The sequence below is a fragment of the Mytilus galloprovincialis genome, chromosome 12 (genome assembly GCF_965363235.1).
Source record: "Mytilus galloprovincialis chromosome 12, xbMytGall1.hap1.1, whole genome shotgun sequence".
Taxonomy (NCBI): domain Eukaryota; kingdom Metazoa; phylum Mollusca; class Bivalvia; order Mytilida; family Mytilidae; genus Mytilus; species Mytilus galloprovincialis.
Window position 1 is genome coordinate 77,967,828 of NC_134849.1, and position 17,593 is coordinate 77,985,420.

Genomic DNA, 17,593 nt, shown 5'->3' on the forward strand with positions numbered 1-17,593 from the left:
TTTTTGATTTCAGATTCTCTCAAACGAATGATTCTGTTTTTAAAATTCTAATGAACTACAAATCATAGATTATTGAAACTCGGTAGAAAGCCTGTGTTATGTTCCGTGTGATGTGCAAGAATTACCCCACACACACACACACACACACACAATTTTTTTCCCTCAACGTCCTTTTTCATATCAAATTGTACAAATTGTTCCGCTTATCAAATTTTCATCAATAATTACACTTATTGCAAACATAATGAGACATTTCCAGAAGTTTCTAAATTGATAGGTCAGTTAAAATATAGAAAAGCTGCCGGACATGACAGAGTACAAAACGAACATTTGCGCCACGGAGGTAGACCTGTTGTGAAGTGCATAACGGTCTTATGCAACCTCATCGTCAGATTAGGACGTATACCAAAGAACTGGAAACTAGGCCTCCTTGTTCCTATCTTCAAAGGTGGAAATAAGTGCAAAACTTCACCCGATAATTATAGACCAGTTAGTTTACTGCCTGTGTTTTGAAACTATTTGAAAGTATTATTAAAGCTCGGTTAATTGACTTCGTGTTGTATGACAAGAACATGCCGAATCTCCAACAACAAGGATTTCAAAAGTACCTTAGTTGCTTAACTGCATCGTTTAATTTACATGAAACAATTTATCATAACCTAGAATTATTCAGTAAAATTTTTGTTGCCTTTTTAGACAGTAAAAAAGCTTTTGACACTGTCTGGAGAATTGGTCTTATGTATAAATTGTATAAAATAGGTGTAACAGGCAAATTATGGTCAGTTATTAATGACTGTCATATTGATACTATGAGTTCAGTAATTGTAAACCAGTGTCAGTCTGAGTTCTTTCCTGTATTACAAGGGGTTAGACAAGGAGGGGTTTTATCTGGTTTATTATATTTAGTATTTATAAACGATATGTTGGTTGATCTTGAAAAATGTAATAAGAAAACTGGTGTTTATCACATAGCTAGCTGCTCCCCTGCTCTCGCTGACGATATTTCATGTATTGGCACAACTCCGTTGTGTCTCCAGCGTATGTTAGATATATGTGCTGACTATGCCCATAGATGGAGGTTCTGCTTCAATGCGAAAAAGTCATGCGTAATGCAATTTTCCTTGAATCCACGAGAAGTTCGAGTAACATACGACTGGCATATTGCGAACAGTGTTCTTCCGGTAGCCGAAGAATACACTCACTTGGGCATTGCGCTAAATTCCAAATTCAGATCGACAGAAAGAACATCAAATGCATGTAGAAAAGGCAAGAACTCTTATTTTGCGCTCAACGGTGTTTGCGACAAGTCAACACATCCATGTGTTCTACTTAAACTGTTTAAATCTATAGTGTTACCTACTGTTCTGTATGGTTGTGAAATGTGGACTAGTTTAAAGTCAAACGACATTGCTGCGTTAAATCGTTTTCAGCACTTTATAGTCAAGCGAATTTTGGACTTGAAAACGTCTACGAGATCAGATATGTGCCAAAGTATACTTGGACTTCATACTATTACCTCGTCTATAGAGACTAAGAAGTTATATTTCTTGCAAAAACTGTGTAGTCTTGATGACAACTTCCTAACGAAGAAAATATTTCTTGTGCGTCTGTTTACCTATTTTATTGACAATGAACGCAATCATCATGGATTCATTCCTGATATTATGAACATTTTGTATAAATATAGCCTTCATTCTTATATGCTTGACTTTTTGCGAGAGGGAGTTTTTCCAACGAAGCAATTTTGGAAAGCTATAGTGCAAAATACAGTTGACAAAGTACAAACTGACGAATGGACTCGGCGTTTACATAACGATAATAACTTTTCTCGCTTTAGAAGTATTCACCGATCGGTTAGAGTTCCAGACTTCTGGAAAAGTTCTAAATCATCCAGAGAAATCGTAAACTCCTATTATATTACTAAACTGCTAACCGACATTCCAAATACCACTGGAGGTACATGCGAACTATGTAACACTCAGTTTTTAGATGTATATGTACATGCATGTTGTAGCTGTAGCGGAACTCATTTAATCAGAGATATGTGGTGGGAGTTTATAATTGAAAAATTCCCATTGCATTTATTTGTGGAACTTTATTCATACGACGATGAAGAGTTATATTGCATTCTTTTGGGGAAGCACATAACAACGAACAATATAGACACCGACAGTTTTTATAAGCTTTGTCATGTGCACGTTGCACACTGTGTCGCTGCATATAGTAGATTAAGGAGAACAACGATTCGTTAATGTGCCACTGCATGAACCGTCGTTAGTGAGAGCAATTTTTGTCAAAATTTTCTTCAGTTATATAAATAAGTACAGAACTTTATTTTGTTATTGTACATATTATAATATTATATTGTGTTATTATTTGTTTTGAAAACTTTTGTAATTTGATCTGTTTACATATATGATTGTTCATTGAATCTCTTAATAGAGGAAATAAAGATATGAATGAATGAATGAATAGCTATTGTTTCTTATCGATTTCTTCCACAATTCTTAGCATAATTTCTATAGACTTTTGTGTCATTTTTTTTTCTCTTTTTTTCTTATTATTGTTTTATTGTTCCATTGAATATATACAATAGCTACATATATTGTTCCTTATAGATTTCTTGCACAATTCTATAGAATTTTCTTTTTTTTTTTGTAGTTTTTGTTTGGTGTTTTTTTATATATAGAATACAATTTTAAAAAGAAGAACTTCATCATTTTCAAACACAAAAACAATCAATAGAATAATGTTGAAATTTTGTTAGAAATCAACATTTATGTTTGAATTACAGTTTACGTTCAAAAGATTGAAAATATATTATTGATATGAAATAAATACAACATCCCATGCAGTTTTGTGTACTTAAAAAAGTATTTTCATGTCTACGAACATATATTTTGCAGAGGTGAAATAATCAATTGAGTGAGGGATTACTCTAAGAACGTCACATTAAACTTAGGCAATACTGATAACTTCTAACTTCAAAAGAAAGTTTTGAATCAACCTACAAAATAAAATCTTATTTCAATAACAAGTGTGAACACAAATCAGTGTGGAAAGTATGTTTGGAGGTTTGATAGTTTTTCTGACATTAAGAGGTCTCTGTTTTTCTCCTATAGGGTTCTATGTTCAACTGTACATGTGGTGCACAGTGACAGCAAAACTGGATAAAACACTAAAATAGCAGTGTCTTTTATTTTATTTCAATAACAATGTAAATACTACTTATTAGCCAAATTTAGGGTCCGAAACAGAAAACAAATGAAACAACTTACAATATTTGAATAAAATATAACATGTAAACATTATGTTTAGAGCCATTATTCAAGAGCTTGCAACTGCTACTAAGACTTTATGAAACGTCACCAGTGTCTTAGAGGAAGTTGCTGAACCAGGATTGTGTCAAAGAACGTCTCGTCATTTTTCTAAAGAAAATTCATCGGCAGATACCAATACTTTGTCGATGAATATTCAGTATCAACTTCACGATAATACATGAGGGTCTTGAAGTATAAGTTACAGGTTCTGAAGTTGTTTAGCATCTTAAGGAGGCTCGAGGGTATAAAAATTTCAGAAAAAGATTAAACATTTGTTTTTCATTACAAGTTTTATTTGTTACCTTTTGTAGTTGTTACTTTATCATATAGTAAAAAAATCATTCAAAACAATCAATTGGTGTTGGCCCCAGATGAGTTTTAAAATGTATACATCTTTGAAAAAGTTCCAAATAATCTCCCTTTGGTGGAAAAATGCCATTTTTTGGCTTTAAAATTGAAATATCTTTTTTAACTCATTGGTGACCTATATTTTTTTTAATATAATTTCCATATAAGTTGTACTTAAACTAAATTATTGTAAAATTTGAGCGATTTCTGTAATAAATTTCTTTTTTTATTTCGATATTACCTTTATTTCTCCTATTACTTCAACAGAAAAAACCCACCTTTACAAAAATGTATGCTTCTTTCGAAGGCAGATTGTGAGCGCAAATGAACGGTGACCCCACTTTTTTATTTTATTTTTCTATTAACTATAAGATGAAGTTCATTTATAGAAAAATATAGAGAAATCCTATATAAATGATTTAGACCCGCGAACCCCCTTAATTTAGTGCAAAAGTGTTCTTTTTATTTGCCTTTGTATATCATTAACCTTGTACTATTTTTTGTTGTTGTAATATCCTTTTGACGTGGCTCGGTAACTATTCATCCTCATCATTGTGTTATTGTGCTATGGTCTTCTTTTTTTGTGTTCTTGTCTTTCGTTTTGGCTTATGCGCTTTCTCAATAGAGTGTGTGCTTGCTATTTTGTTTTTATTTGTTTTCATAGTTGTTTGTTTTTATAGATGACAAGACAATGATGACTGCTGTACCCCAATTGTTAACATTTTTACCTATTGTGTCTGTTTGTTTTGCTCACACATTGTTGTCAATGTAATGAAATTTTACGCGACTGTCATTCAAGTGAGAGGTGTAGCTAGCTATAAAACCAGATTAAATCTACCATTTTCTACATGAGACATTTGCATGTACCAAGTCAGGGAAATGACAGTTGTTATCCATTCGTGAGATGTGTTTGGTTTTTTGATTGTACCATTTGATAAGGGACTTCACGTTTTGAATTTTTCTTGGAGTTCAGTATATCTATATATTTTACTTTCTATTTTATAGCAAGAATATATTCCATATCCAACTGAACGAGAAAGTTGCACTAATTCTTATATTGCAAAAGTACCCATAAAGCACCATAAAGATTTGTCATTTGTGAGCAAAAATATGCTATAAACAAATTGTAAAGATCAATAATAGGGTGAATATTATTCTTCATAAAACAGGGGCGAAAGATACCATAGTCAAACTCATCGAACGAAAACAAATTGACAACGCCATGGCTAAAACGAAACAAACACACAGACAAATATTAGTACATGAGACACAACATAGCACATGAAAGACTAAGTAACACTTCATCAAATAGATATAGGAAGATGTGGTGTGAGTGCCAATGAGACAACTCTCCATCCAAATAACAATTTATAAAAGTAAACCATTATAGGTCAGTGTACGGCCTTCAACACGGAGCCTTGGCTCACACCGAAACAACAAGCTATAAAGGGCCCCAAAATTACTAGTGTAAAACCATTCAAACGGGAAAACCAACGGTCTTATCTATATAAAAAAAACGAGAAACGAGAAACACGTATACATTATATAAACAAATGACAACTTCTTTTCATTAGATTCCTGACTAAGGACAGGTGCAAACATTTGCAACGGGATTAAACGTTTTAATGGTACCAAACCTTCTCCCTTTTTCTGAAACAATATCATAACATCACAACATAGAAAAACACACGATAAAATATCAATTGGCAGGCTTAACTCAATTAAAAAACTTAAATTAACACACTTTGAACGAATAAATTTGATCTGCGATACCTGAATGCAAATGCACATTTAATAAAATATTAGGGACAAACATCCAATATTCACTGTACTCGCAAATTCGTGCAGTACTTCAATATATGCGGGTCAAAATTAACAAAGTGCATGTCAAAAAGAGTATAATATAAAACAAAGCTAAAATATATTACTGACACATATATATATATATATATGGGCGTTTTTCAATAAAAGCCTAACTTTCAGACCTAAAAAAAATGGAAAATCAACTTGTCTAAAATTTAATTTCAAGAGTTATTTTGAATACCTCTATTATAGACCTGTTTGTAAACAAAAAGTGCAATCTTAAATATTCTTCAAAATGATATTATTTTCATAAGTTGTGTACTGCTATTGTCCCCTACGACGAAACTTCTTCTAAACACACATATTTTTTGCAATTTTAAATGTTTCATATAGACATTCCAGTTAGTTTACTTTAAATACTAGAAAAATCTATTTTTTTCTGAATTGGAAAACCATTTTTATCAATAAAGATTAGACAGTACTTCACATATGAACTTCAAGGTACAACTCATGTTACGTAGTGGACATTTTGATGCGTTTTGTAGTGGACAAAACCGTTTCGTAGTGGATAAAAAGTTTCGTAGTTGACATCAACCCTATTATATGTTAATAAAAACATAATAAAAATTACATGAAACTAACCCTTGTTATTTGTTTTTATTGAAAAACGCCCATATATATATATAAATACTTACTTATTTTATGATCATATACTAACATTGTGGCATCGATCAGATTTATTTGTTCAGTGTGTGTATATATATATATTTACATTGAGAAAAGCAAGTTCAATTGATATTTTGTATTGTGTCTTTCTATGTTGTGATGTTACATTATTGTTTCAGATAAGGGTGAAGGTTTGTGCCTATTAAAAATTTAAACATGCTGCATTGGTTTGCACCTGTCCTAAGTCAGAAACCTGATGTTCAGTGGTTGTCGTTTGTTGATGTGATTCATTAATGTTTCTCGTCTTTTATATAAATTAGACCGTTGGTTTTCCCGTTTGATTCAGTGGTTTTACACTCGTCATATCGTAGGGCCATTTATAGCATGCTGGTCAGTGTAAGCCAAGGCTTCGTATTGAAGACCGCACTTTGACCTAAACTGGTTTTCTTTTACAAATTGTGACTATGGTGGAGAGTTGTCTCATTGACACTTATACCACATCTTCTTATAACAATATAAGTTCCAGTAAAATAGAATAAAACATTGGCATATGCAAACGTGGACACAATTATCAAAGCTTCACGCATCAAATTGCCCTATCGAAGATCAAACTATGATAGACTCCGACAAAAAAAATGTAAAACAAATCAAGCATAAAAGTGAAGACCTGGTATATGTATAAAACATTTAACAAAAGCTAAATTCACGGCCGACACTCGGCTAACCGAGAGATAGGTCGGTTAATCTATATTGAGTATGCGGCTATATCGGCGGTTGGTCTGTTAATCGGGTTGGTTATACGTCTGTTAAGAGTAAAACGCACAATTTTAATATTAAAATCTATTTAATATACAGATTTTAGGTACATTATAAGAATCAAATCAAAAAAAGAAAAGTGCCTGACAAAATGATATATATCATAGAACATTTTCCAACTGTAAAAACATTTCATAGTCTGCGCAGTTTTCAGTAAAACTAAAAGGCGTCGCGCAAGTATGTAGTATTTATGCTTATACGCATAGCAATTTTTGTAATGAAAGGCGAAAAAAACAATTTTAGATATCATTTAAAGGACACAAAATCGTACTTTGGTTCTAAAAAATAAATTGAAATTAGTAAATATTTCATAATTGTAATATAACGTGAGTAATACCACGTTTTAGTGAACATTATGGGAATAAAGTCTGTTAATGGGTTGGACAATTGAAATTGTGTCAGTTAAGAGTTATTTAGCCACGACAATAGTTGTGCTACCTTTATATTTTCCCTTTGAAAAAGTTAAGAATGAGATGCTCTTGAGTAAAAAAAAATGACAATACGCTGCATCAGTATCCTTCTAGTAAGAACATTTTTATTTTGACTTCCTTTGCATTTTATTAAGGGGTGTGTCACTTCAATATATGGATATGGATTGCCTGCTGGAATATGCATGAATCTATTATTAACGTTTTCTTCAGCCTTAATTTTTGTGTCTGTTCAAAGTAGCACGTTCTCAAATCCGTCCAAAAGTGTCTTTCTAATACAACACAGGGTACATATAACGTGTTGTCGTTCTCATATGCACATGATATTTGTCACTGGACGTTAAACTCTAAATCGTCAACATCATCCGATTGGTTTTTTTCTTCTATTACTGAAGCATCTGTTGTTTACAAATCAGTCTAAAGAAGTAAATGGAAAGGAGCGAATGCAGCTACATTTGGTTATCTTAAGTTTTAATTCATTTTATTCCGTTCAGTTCCTTTCTACATAAGTGCAGAGGAGAACTGCAGTTGTCCGCATGTAAACTTTTAGCATTTATTACCAATATGAGTACATAGCAATCCGTTACTGTTTCAACACCCAGGGGTGTTTCATGTCTTTATTCTCAAACAGTTATTATTTTTTTCTGTCTTTTTTTATTACTGCATCACTTCCTACTGTCCTTATCTATTATTCTATATATTCTGTGTTTCCATTCAGATTCTCGTGTATACAATGAGGGTCCGGATTGGGGGTGTTGTCTATTTCTATATTCTTTAAATTGTCTGTTACTTTTCTCTACATTTTATTTTATCTTACTCATTATTATTTCTTTATTCTTTATATATTCTAGCATCCCAAAATATTTTACTTACTGATGTTTAGTTACGACGTTTATGTCTGATTTATATACTGGTTAATACCAATTTAGATACAAATTAGTGTCATTCATGACAACCTAAACAGAATCCACATGATATAAGCGACCATTCTTGGATGAAATCAATATGTATAGATTATAACATGCCCTTTTCTATATTAGCCCTGGTATCATCCCGAGACTCCCAAAGCCGAGGGCCGATATGGGTTTAGGGATGATACCAGGGCAAATATGGAAAAACATGTTATAATCTTTAAGCTATTTATCACATATTTAAGTGTTGCAGAAAAGAGGGAAAAAAGTTGAATTATAACAATTTAATGAAACATAACAGGTAAATCTTAAAAATTTATCCGTATCCGTAACAAATATGTGATAAGATATAAATAACACATAGCTGAGAGGGTGATAGAGCAGATTGGGTCCCGAGAAAACATTCTCAACCGCGGCGAAGCCAAGGTTGACAATGTTTTTTTCGAGGGATACCGATCTGCTCTATCACCCTCTCAGCTATGTGATATTTGATTTATTATAATGAATGTCCTGTCATCATTTTCTTTAACAGATTGAGTTTTATTATAAAGTATTTTCTTTGTAGTCATGGTAGTCACGTACTTCACAGCGTAACGGGTATTTGAAAAATCATCAGAAGTGAAGTAAATAGACAATAGTAGTGCATTGACTTGACATATAAACGATACAAGGATTAGGCCCGAAACGGGAAAAAAGCTCTGCTATCAAGAAAAATAATATTTTCAATTGTTGTTATTTTGTTATTGTTATTTATTTTATTTAAATTTTGGGTAAATACTCCTTTCAAAAGGCCTCATATCTGGCGGAGAAATATACATCACAATGAACATGATGAAATGTACATCACCAGTTGAAACCCATCGATGGTGAACGAATGCGTTTAATATCAACAATAAGCATAACACACAATGATTTATAGGTTTTAAAGTAAAAATATTAACAAGTGAAATACGTTTTTCCAACAATTGTAAAAGAAATAAGTTTGAGTCGTTCCACGCTTCGTTGTATAGTAAATTAGAACTCTAAGCATTGTCTATAAAATAACTTGATGTAGATTCAATTCATTGTCGTTTTAACTGCCGATTTTTGATTGGTCTAGCCGAGAGGGTGACATTCCAAAAAATTGTCATCCGCTCAGCCATGTGATAGAGTAAATTAACACCTTCGTATTAGGCAATCAAAATATGGCATTTTAACATGATGTATAATAATACTTTAATATTACACTTTTTTATATCAGTTTTCAATATTCATGGCCTAAATTCATTGTTCATGTCAGTGTTTCCGTATATATTATGTTTCATTGCTCATGTGTTGTTTCCATATATTTTAGCCACTCGTCTTGAGCCTACCCATTTGATCCGATAACACCCCATACAGCAATAAAATTATACTTTTATTGCCATTCATAACTCTTAACAGACCAATTAACAGACTGGGTTTTATACATCCGACCCATTAACAGACCAGGTTTAAAATAAAGATTGATTTATGTCACCAAAATACAGATTTTTGTGTAGATTTTTCACACAATGATATCAATTTGGTTGACAAACATAATGCCTGTCTTTGTTCGATGTTCAAAATATCGCATGCAAGTAAATTCAACCAACGTGTCTTTTTGTGTACATTTTGTGTGTGTAAAATGTGTATAAATTTATTGATGAGTAACACGCCTTTTCGTTTTATAGATCGTACATCGAAATTAGAAAAATAATAATTACACCACTGGATTCAGTACATTGAATTGTTTTGTTAGACATGAATAGTTTTTATGATAAACATATATTTAAAAAGTTATACAATGAAACATGCAGAATTTCCAATGATTTCCTCGATAACACCTGATTAACAGACTTTAGCCAACCCGATTAACAGACCCACCGCCGATATAGCCACATACTCAATATAGATTAACCGACCAATCTCTCGGTTAGCCGAGTGTCGGCCGTGAAATTTGATATACTGCAATTCGACAACTCGGTATAACAACTGTTTCACAAACCACGCCTCTTTTGCGGGTATATATAATATTCATAGATATTTTGTTTCGTTCACTCACTGGTGGTTCCCACATATGATCTAAACGATTGGTCTCATGAGTCGCAAATTGGAAATTTTATCTGTATGAATGCACACGAATAGCGACCAAACTGAGTTCTAAGGCAGACCTAAAGAGAAAAGAGTTTTATTACAGAACATTTGGTAATTAAAACGGCTTGCTTTAGAATTCAGATAAATTTTACTTCCCAATTGACGACCGCTTTAGTTTTGTGTAAAGACGTTGTCCCTAATAAAAAAAAAGTCACTTAAAATCGTTCCAGTCATTCGTTTAAAGAAAAATTAATAGTAAAACAGAATAAGCAAATATATTTTTATTTTCTTTCAACTATAACAAATTTAAAAGAGAAACATGTGGTTATACGTGTTTTGTGTAAAATAAGTGTATGATAATACTATTGATAAGAGATTGATATGGGACCTATACGTGTTTTGTGTAAAATAAGTGTATTATAATACTATTAATAAGAGATTGATATGGTACCTTATGTATTATATGTCTTTTTCGGTTATTTAGATATGTAAAATAAACATGACTATATAACATAAATATATGTGGAGTTATATCGGAGTGGAATTTCAAAACAAACTACTATAAAAAAAAAATGTTAGTTAGGTTTTAAATTGAGGATATTAAGGAAAATTTATAAGGATGTCATTCAGATATCTATACTACTAAAGGAAGAGACCGATATCATTGAGCCGCAACTCCTCTGAAACCGTTCAAAGTCAGAAATGTTTGTGATATGACGTGTGAATAAAATGTAGTGTTTTGTACTGCCTAAATTTGTCTTTAAAACAAGCTTTTTTCCAAAGAAAACACAAATTGTTTAGAAAATATCCAAATTATCGATCTGATTTTTATACGCTTTCGCGCATTCTCAGTCGACGTACTTTCCGCGAAATCTATAATACTAAACTAACGAGGTCTCGTACTTTGTCATTATATATTAAAAAAAAGAATATAGAGACAAAAGAGAATAATTGGGGATAGGGCTCCAGAAAATGAAAAAAAAAGATATGGGCCTGAATATTAGGAATTGTGAAACAAATTACATAAGAAATGAAAGAATACAGAAATAAATGACACAATTCAGACCTTCTTACAATTCGTCTTGGTCTTTACTTTTATGCAGCAAATAATTATACAAGTAGTCGAATTTGGAACAGTAGTCAATAAACCAACTGATACATTTCTCTAGTGTAAACTTTAAAAATAAACATTGTTTTTATGCTTAAAGTATATATGGTAACACTACTTCTTATCTTAGCGAGTTTACCGGCATATTTACATCGAATGAACAGTCCACAAAAACTTAGAAAACATGATATTTGTTTTTGGTCTTAAATCTAAATCTCATTTTTGAACGAAAGTTCGCGGAATAGTCTTGAGATCTTTTTCTATATATAGACACACTACGATGTTAACGACCTATTCCCTGGTTTAAATGTTTTCGACCATTTACATTTGCTGATTTCACGGAAAAATTTCCTGACTTCCTGCTTGAACTTTTTATCCAAGAACCAATAGACTATTGGATTGATCATGTTATTTATAAAGTAAGTTCTCATCAGGAGATGGACTAGGATCAGTTCCGTAATACTCATATCATTCCAAAAGTTTCCATTTAATCCATTCATAATCTGGATTGTCAGATAAGGGAGGAAACTCACGATAAATATCAAGGTAATGATAAACAACATGGCCGTTATGCGGAGCGTTCTCATTTGTTTTTTATTCGAAACAGATGCTGATTTACCTGTTGTATTCGTTTCGTCGCCGCTCACGGTTGACAACTCGGACATCAAACGCTTCATTTGCTTTTGTTGTGCATTTTTCTCTTTTTTTATGATTGTTGGAGACATACGTGATGAATCGATCGATGGTTGTTTATATATTGGAGTTTTCGTGTTGTGAAGTTGAACAGCATTGTCACTATTGCTTTTTTTCAATTGAACACCAAGTTTTGCCTCATCGTTTAGAGCATGCATTTGAAACACCATAGTTTCTGGAGTGCTAGTTCCGGAAGTAGTCGAATGTTTAGATGCGTTTCGTACTATTTCATGAAATTGTTTTCTTTTCCATACTACAATGCCAACTTTGATGTATAATACACTCAAGAGGAAGACAGTGACTACAAAAATAAGAATGTTAGTTGCATCGTAAATCATTGGTATAACTGAATCCATTAGATCGGCGGATATGTAACATTCCATTCCGGGAACATTCGGAATTCTAGTTTCCACTTCCACGGAACCGTAAATGAATATAATCGGAACGGCCATGATGAGGGCAACAAAAACAACCACCCAGCACATTATCAATGTCCCTTTTCCTGAAAGTTGCTTTTTGAACGGGATACAAATTTTCCGGTAGCGGTCAATTGCAATCAAGTTCAATACAAATATCGAGGCCAAAATTGTAAACGTCAGCGCGAAACTCAACCCTTTACAAACGCCATTCCAGACAAAGGTTAGAGGGTATATCATGTCCAGAATATGATACGGCATCCCAAACAGGCATGTCAGCAGATCAAAAATAGCAAGACTTAGTATGAAAATTCTAGATGTACTTCGTTTGAATCGAAATTTGTAAACATAGATCACCAGAGAGTTTCCGAATATCCCTATGATCATTAGGATAATAAGATAAATTGTCACTGGTGTCAGAGCTTTGGCTAAATTGTAGTTTTCCCACTGAAGCAGGGCATTCTTATCAATATTCCCGTCTGTTCCATTAAATCCGAAAGTGGTGTTGAATTGACCCTTTAAAAAGGCAGTTGACTCGTCCAGCAGAACTGTTGACTCGTCCAGCAGAACCGTTGACTCGATGATTGCACTTAATGTTGTTTCGTCAGTTGCATTTGTTCCCATTATTTTGTTAATTACTGGAACTGCAATATCAATAGTCGTAAATCCTGTTTCTGTTAATGAACTTGTCGAGTCTTTTGTTGTATTTGAACTTATTAGGTCTGACGTTATAATTGAACTTATTGAGTCTGTCGTTGACAGTAGAATCGTATTATTAGATGTTGAATTGTCCATGTTCTTTACTGTACTTTACATTTAGCTACTATGAATTTTATGGATGAAAATGTCCGTTTTAAAGTGGTTTATTTCTTATAAACAATTCAAGTACCAACACGATAAAAACAATAAGTGGCGGAAACTTACTAATTGATGATAACAATGATTTTGCGCAATTTAGTTCTTTCTAAGTATAATGGAATTCCAAAAGATACTATGTGCTTCACCTTATAAATAATAAAATACTTAGTGAAGGACATCTTTAGTAAAAGTGAACGTAAAATGTAATACAACCTTCTACATTCATGTTCTTTTTTTTCCAGCGGTGTATTCACGTAGCGCAAAAGGGATACACATTACTTTGGATTGGAAATTATATAATTGTTTATCAAAAATACTCCTTTAAAACGATTTCGCCGCGTTCCCCTCGGCAAGATTCACGCCTATTTTCTTTAAAGAAGTTTTTTCTGTTCTTTATTCTGGTTTATGTGATCGTTTGATCCATTTGGTTATCAGCGCTACAAATTTAGAACAGTTATTTAAATATCATTCCACTAAATTCAACAATTATGCCTTCAGTCACTATATCCTTCATTTCGAGAGAGAAAAAAATGTACGATATCGGTATCACCAGCCCAGTAGTCAACATTTCGGTGTTGACATGAATATCAATCATGTGGTCATTTTTATAAATTTCCTGTTTACAAAACTTTGAATTTTTCGAAAAACTAAGGATTTTCTTATTCCAGGCATAGATTATCTTAGCCGTATTTGGCACAACTTTTTGGAATTTTTGATCCTCAATGCTCTTCAACTTTGTACTTGTTTGGCTTTATAATTATTTCGATTTGAGCGTCACTGATGAGTCTTATGTAGGCGAAACGCGAGTCTGGCGTACTAAATTATAATCCTGGTACTTTTGATAACTGTCAGAGCAACGAAACTTTTTTAATATTCCTTTTTGAAAACATAGTAGTGATTGTGATCAGATATGTAAGTCAATATTTAGATTGTATCTTTAATTAAACCTTGACACAAATGACAGCGAACATCTTTTCACAGTTTCGTTGACCTTTGACGTTATTCTTAATATTATTTCGAACGAAACATAGAAAGATAGTCTTAGTTTAATATCAAATGACAAATTAATTTCACGATTCTTGAAAAAGATTGGTGAAAAATACTGTATTTGGCAAAACTTTTAGGAATTTGGGTCCTCAATGCTCTTCAACTTCGTACTTTATTTGGCCTTTTTAACTTTTTTGGATTCGAGCGTCACTGATGAGTCTTTTGTAGACGAAACGAGCGTCTGGCGTATATACAAAATTTAGTCTTGGTATCTATGATGGGTTTATTTACGACAGGGACATTGAACTCATAATTCGAAAATAAAAAAACAAAAGATAAACAACAGTGCACAAAACACATTATCGAGACCAGACTAACACGAACCCCACCAAAGTGTAATTCAGCCATCGGATATGGTAACGCAAGTAAGTCCGTTCTAGTCCAAGAATAGTACACTACAAAAACAATGGATATGAGGTATTCAAGCATGACACTAAATCAATTCATGCAAATCCAAAAAATAAACACTTAAAAAGCGAAGTATTGGCGCTTTTATTGCTGGTCTCCATCTTTAAGTCACCATGAGTTATTGAACATGCAGCAGAATAATTCTCGTTTAGCTAGCTTGAGACGGCTCCTAACACCGGTTTCTGGTGAACTATGATTCTTTTGTCTTCTATAAACAGAAGAAACAAGTCATTGTGTATGATTATGTATAAACATTATACAAACTAACAAAAGTATTTTTAGAAGGAAAAATAAAACATATGGTAACCATTTTTACCCCAATGGCAGAATGTTTTGTTTATTAGATTGTGAAATATCCGCATTCTGCTGCACCAATTGAGAGTTCCAAGAGAACAGGGCCAATGAAATAAATAAATTCAGACAACAAGAAATAAGATTCATGAATACATCAGCCGGAATGACAACATATGAGATAGAATGGACACACTATCGTTTGTGGAAGTATAAGATGTACCTTCAGCTTGGTTTCCAAATTACCCGCCATGACCACATCTAGACTGTTGTTTACAAGTTTCTTCCACAAACAGACTTGTAGTCACCAGTGTAGTGTTTTATACTGACTATACACAGCTTTCATGATGCATACAAAAGTGTTTAACATCATTATTCAAGTTCTAATTTTCAGAAATAAATAAATAAATAACGGATATCTTCCATTCCACTCTGTATCATGTCATAATAAATAAATTTTTGATTCGAGCGTCACTGATGAGTTTTTTGTAGACGAAACGCGCGTCTGGCGTAAATATTAAATTTCATTCATGATATCTATGATGAGTTTATTATAAACATATCCCATCTCGAAAATACAACATCTTACCCACCGTTTTTTCTTAACATGTCCTGTACCAAGTGAGGAATATAACAGTTGTTATCAAATAGTTCATTTCTATGTATATCAGCGGGTTGTTGTTGTTTTTTTCACTTCAGTGTTCCTGTTGTTCGTTTGTGTTTCTCTTATAGTTGATGTGTTTCTCTCTGTTTTAGTTTGTAACCCGTTTCTCTCAATCGTTTTATGGTCTTTGAAGGTGAAAAGTACTATTTATTCTGCCATAGGCGACAATACTAACACTTTTTAAATTTACAAGTCTTTATAAGAAAACTTGGACAAAAAATTTAATAACTTTTGGTGTTAGTGTATTTTATTAATCTGTTTTAAAAATTGTTGCCAAATAGTTTTATGACCAACTTTTAACGGAACTTGTTTGTGTTATCCATGACCACCGTCATTTTACACCAAATTTATGAAATTTTGGAAGTCTTTTCGTATAATTCTCTAGAAAATGTTTCAAAGGGTTTCAAAATTTATATATTGAAAATATACACACTACAGTTTTATATCGCAGTAGGTTTCAAAATTCATATTGAAAATATATACACTGCAGTTACATATTGTACCCTTACATCCAATCACAGCGCTCCTAAGTTGACTTCCTTCACCTGTCTTGGTTACACTTAAGGCCACCCTAATGCTGGGAAAATGTAATAGTATTATGTCCCCTGAACACCAGTTACTACTGTTGCTTTTATTTACGCAATGCGGTCATGTATCAAACCCTTGATATCAGAATTGTTTTAACAGGACATCCTGTTGTATTGACGTGAATGTTTTTAATGTATGAGTACTTATATACTGTCCTCGTGCCATAAATCATAAAACCAAGATTATAAACGGTCCATATAAAACAACACGTAACAAGGATTGATTCGTAATATTATATACATAAACGAGGGCCCTCATGGGGTTTTTGATTATGTGATTACTTGGCCGTTTTTTTAGTGATTATTTGATTATTAAGCCAAATATTTCATGATTATTTGATTACCTAGGACTGTATTTTTAGTTTATGATTATTTGATTACTAAAGATAAGCATTTATTTAATGATTATGTGATTATATTGGCAAAAAAATGGTGATTATGTGATTACTAGGACCCCCCATGAGGGGCCTCATAAACACTCAACAAACTAATAATAAAGGTAAAAATAAGCAGATGTGGTATGATTACCAAGGAGACAACACTCTTCTTTTAGCTAGCAATAACACCAGGTTTAATCCAAAACGTTTTCTACTAAAGAGATGCATGTACCCAGTCGGTATTTATGATTGTCACAGTTGTTTTTAATTCATTTGACGCGTTTGCATTTACAATTATGCCATTTGGTAAGTGACATTCCGTTTTAACTTTTTTGGGGGGAGTTCGGTAATTTCTAATTTTACTTATTGGTAGATCAAACGAGCCATCTGGCGTTCCAAAATTTAATCCTATAATGAGTTTAATATGGACTTTCAAGGCAATAGTATGCAGGGTGAAACCTTTTAATACAAATGACAGGTATATTGATCAACTTGTATTAGTATCCATTTGTTAATTCGTAACTACGAGAGAATACAAAAATTGTGTGTACCTCACTAACAGACCATTGTTGATATATAGAGTCATTTCTATCCCAGGCATAATCAACTTTGATAGCATACCACGTGACAAGTTTCAATGGGACAAAATAATTCAAAATGGCAGCTCGCTTTATGTCACCAAAGTCATCTGATGTCTTACTTAGTTGGATATGACAAGTTTATAAAAAGGAAAAGTTAGGCAGATATTGTTCCACATG

General features: G+C 32.7%; 1 protein-coding gene across 1 annotated transcript; it reads right to left on the reverse strand.

Annotated features, from left to right (window-relative positions):
* Positions 1–10,652: 10,652 nt before the first annotated feature.
* On the reverse strand, positions 10,653–13,476 carry LOC143054924 (uncharacterized). Its single transcript, XM_076228020.1, has one exon. It carries the CDS (start codon positions 13,396–13,398, stop codon positions 11,770–11,772), a length of 1,629 nt encoding a protein of 542 aa, XP_076084135.1. The 5' UTR covers positions 13,399–13,476; the 3' UTR covers positions 10,653–11,769.
* Between the last annotated feature and the right edge of the window lie 4,117 nt (positions 13,477–17,593).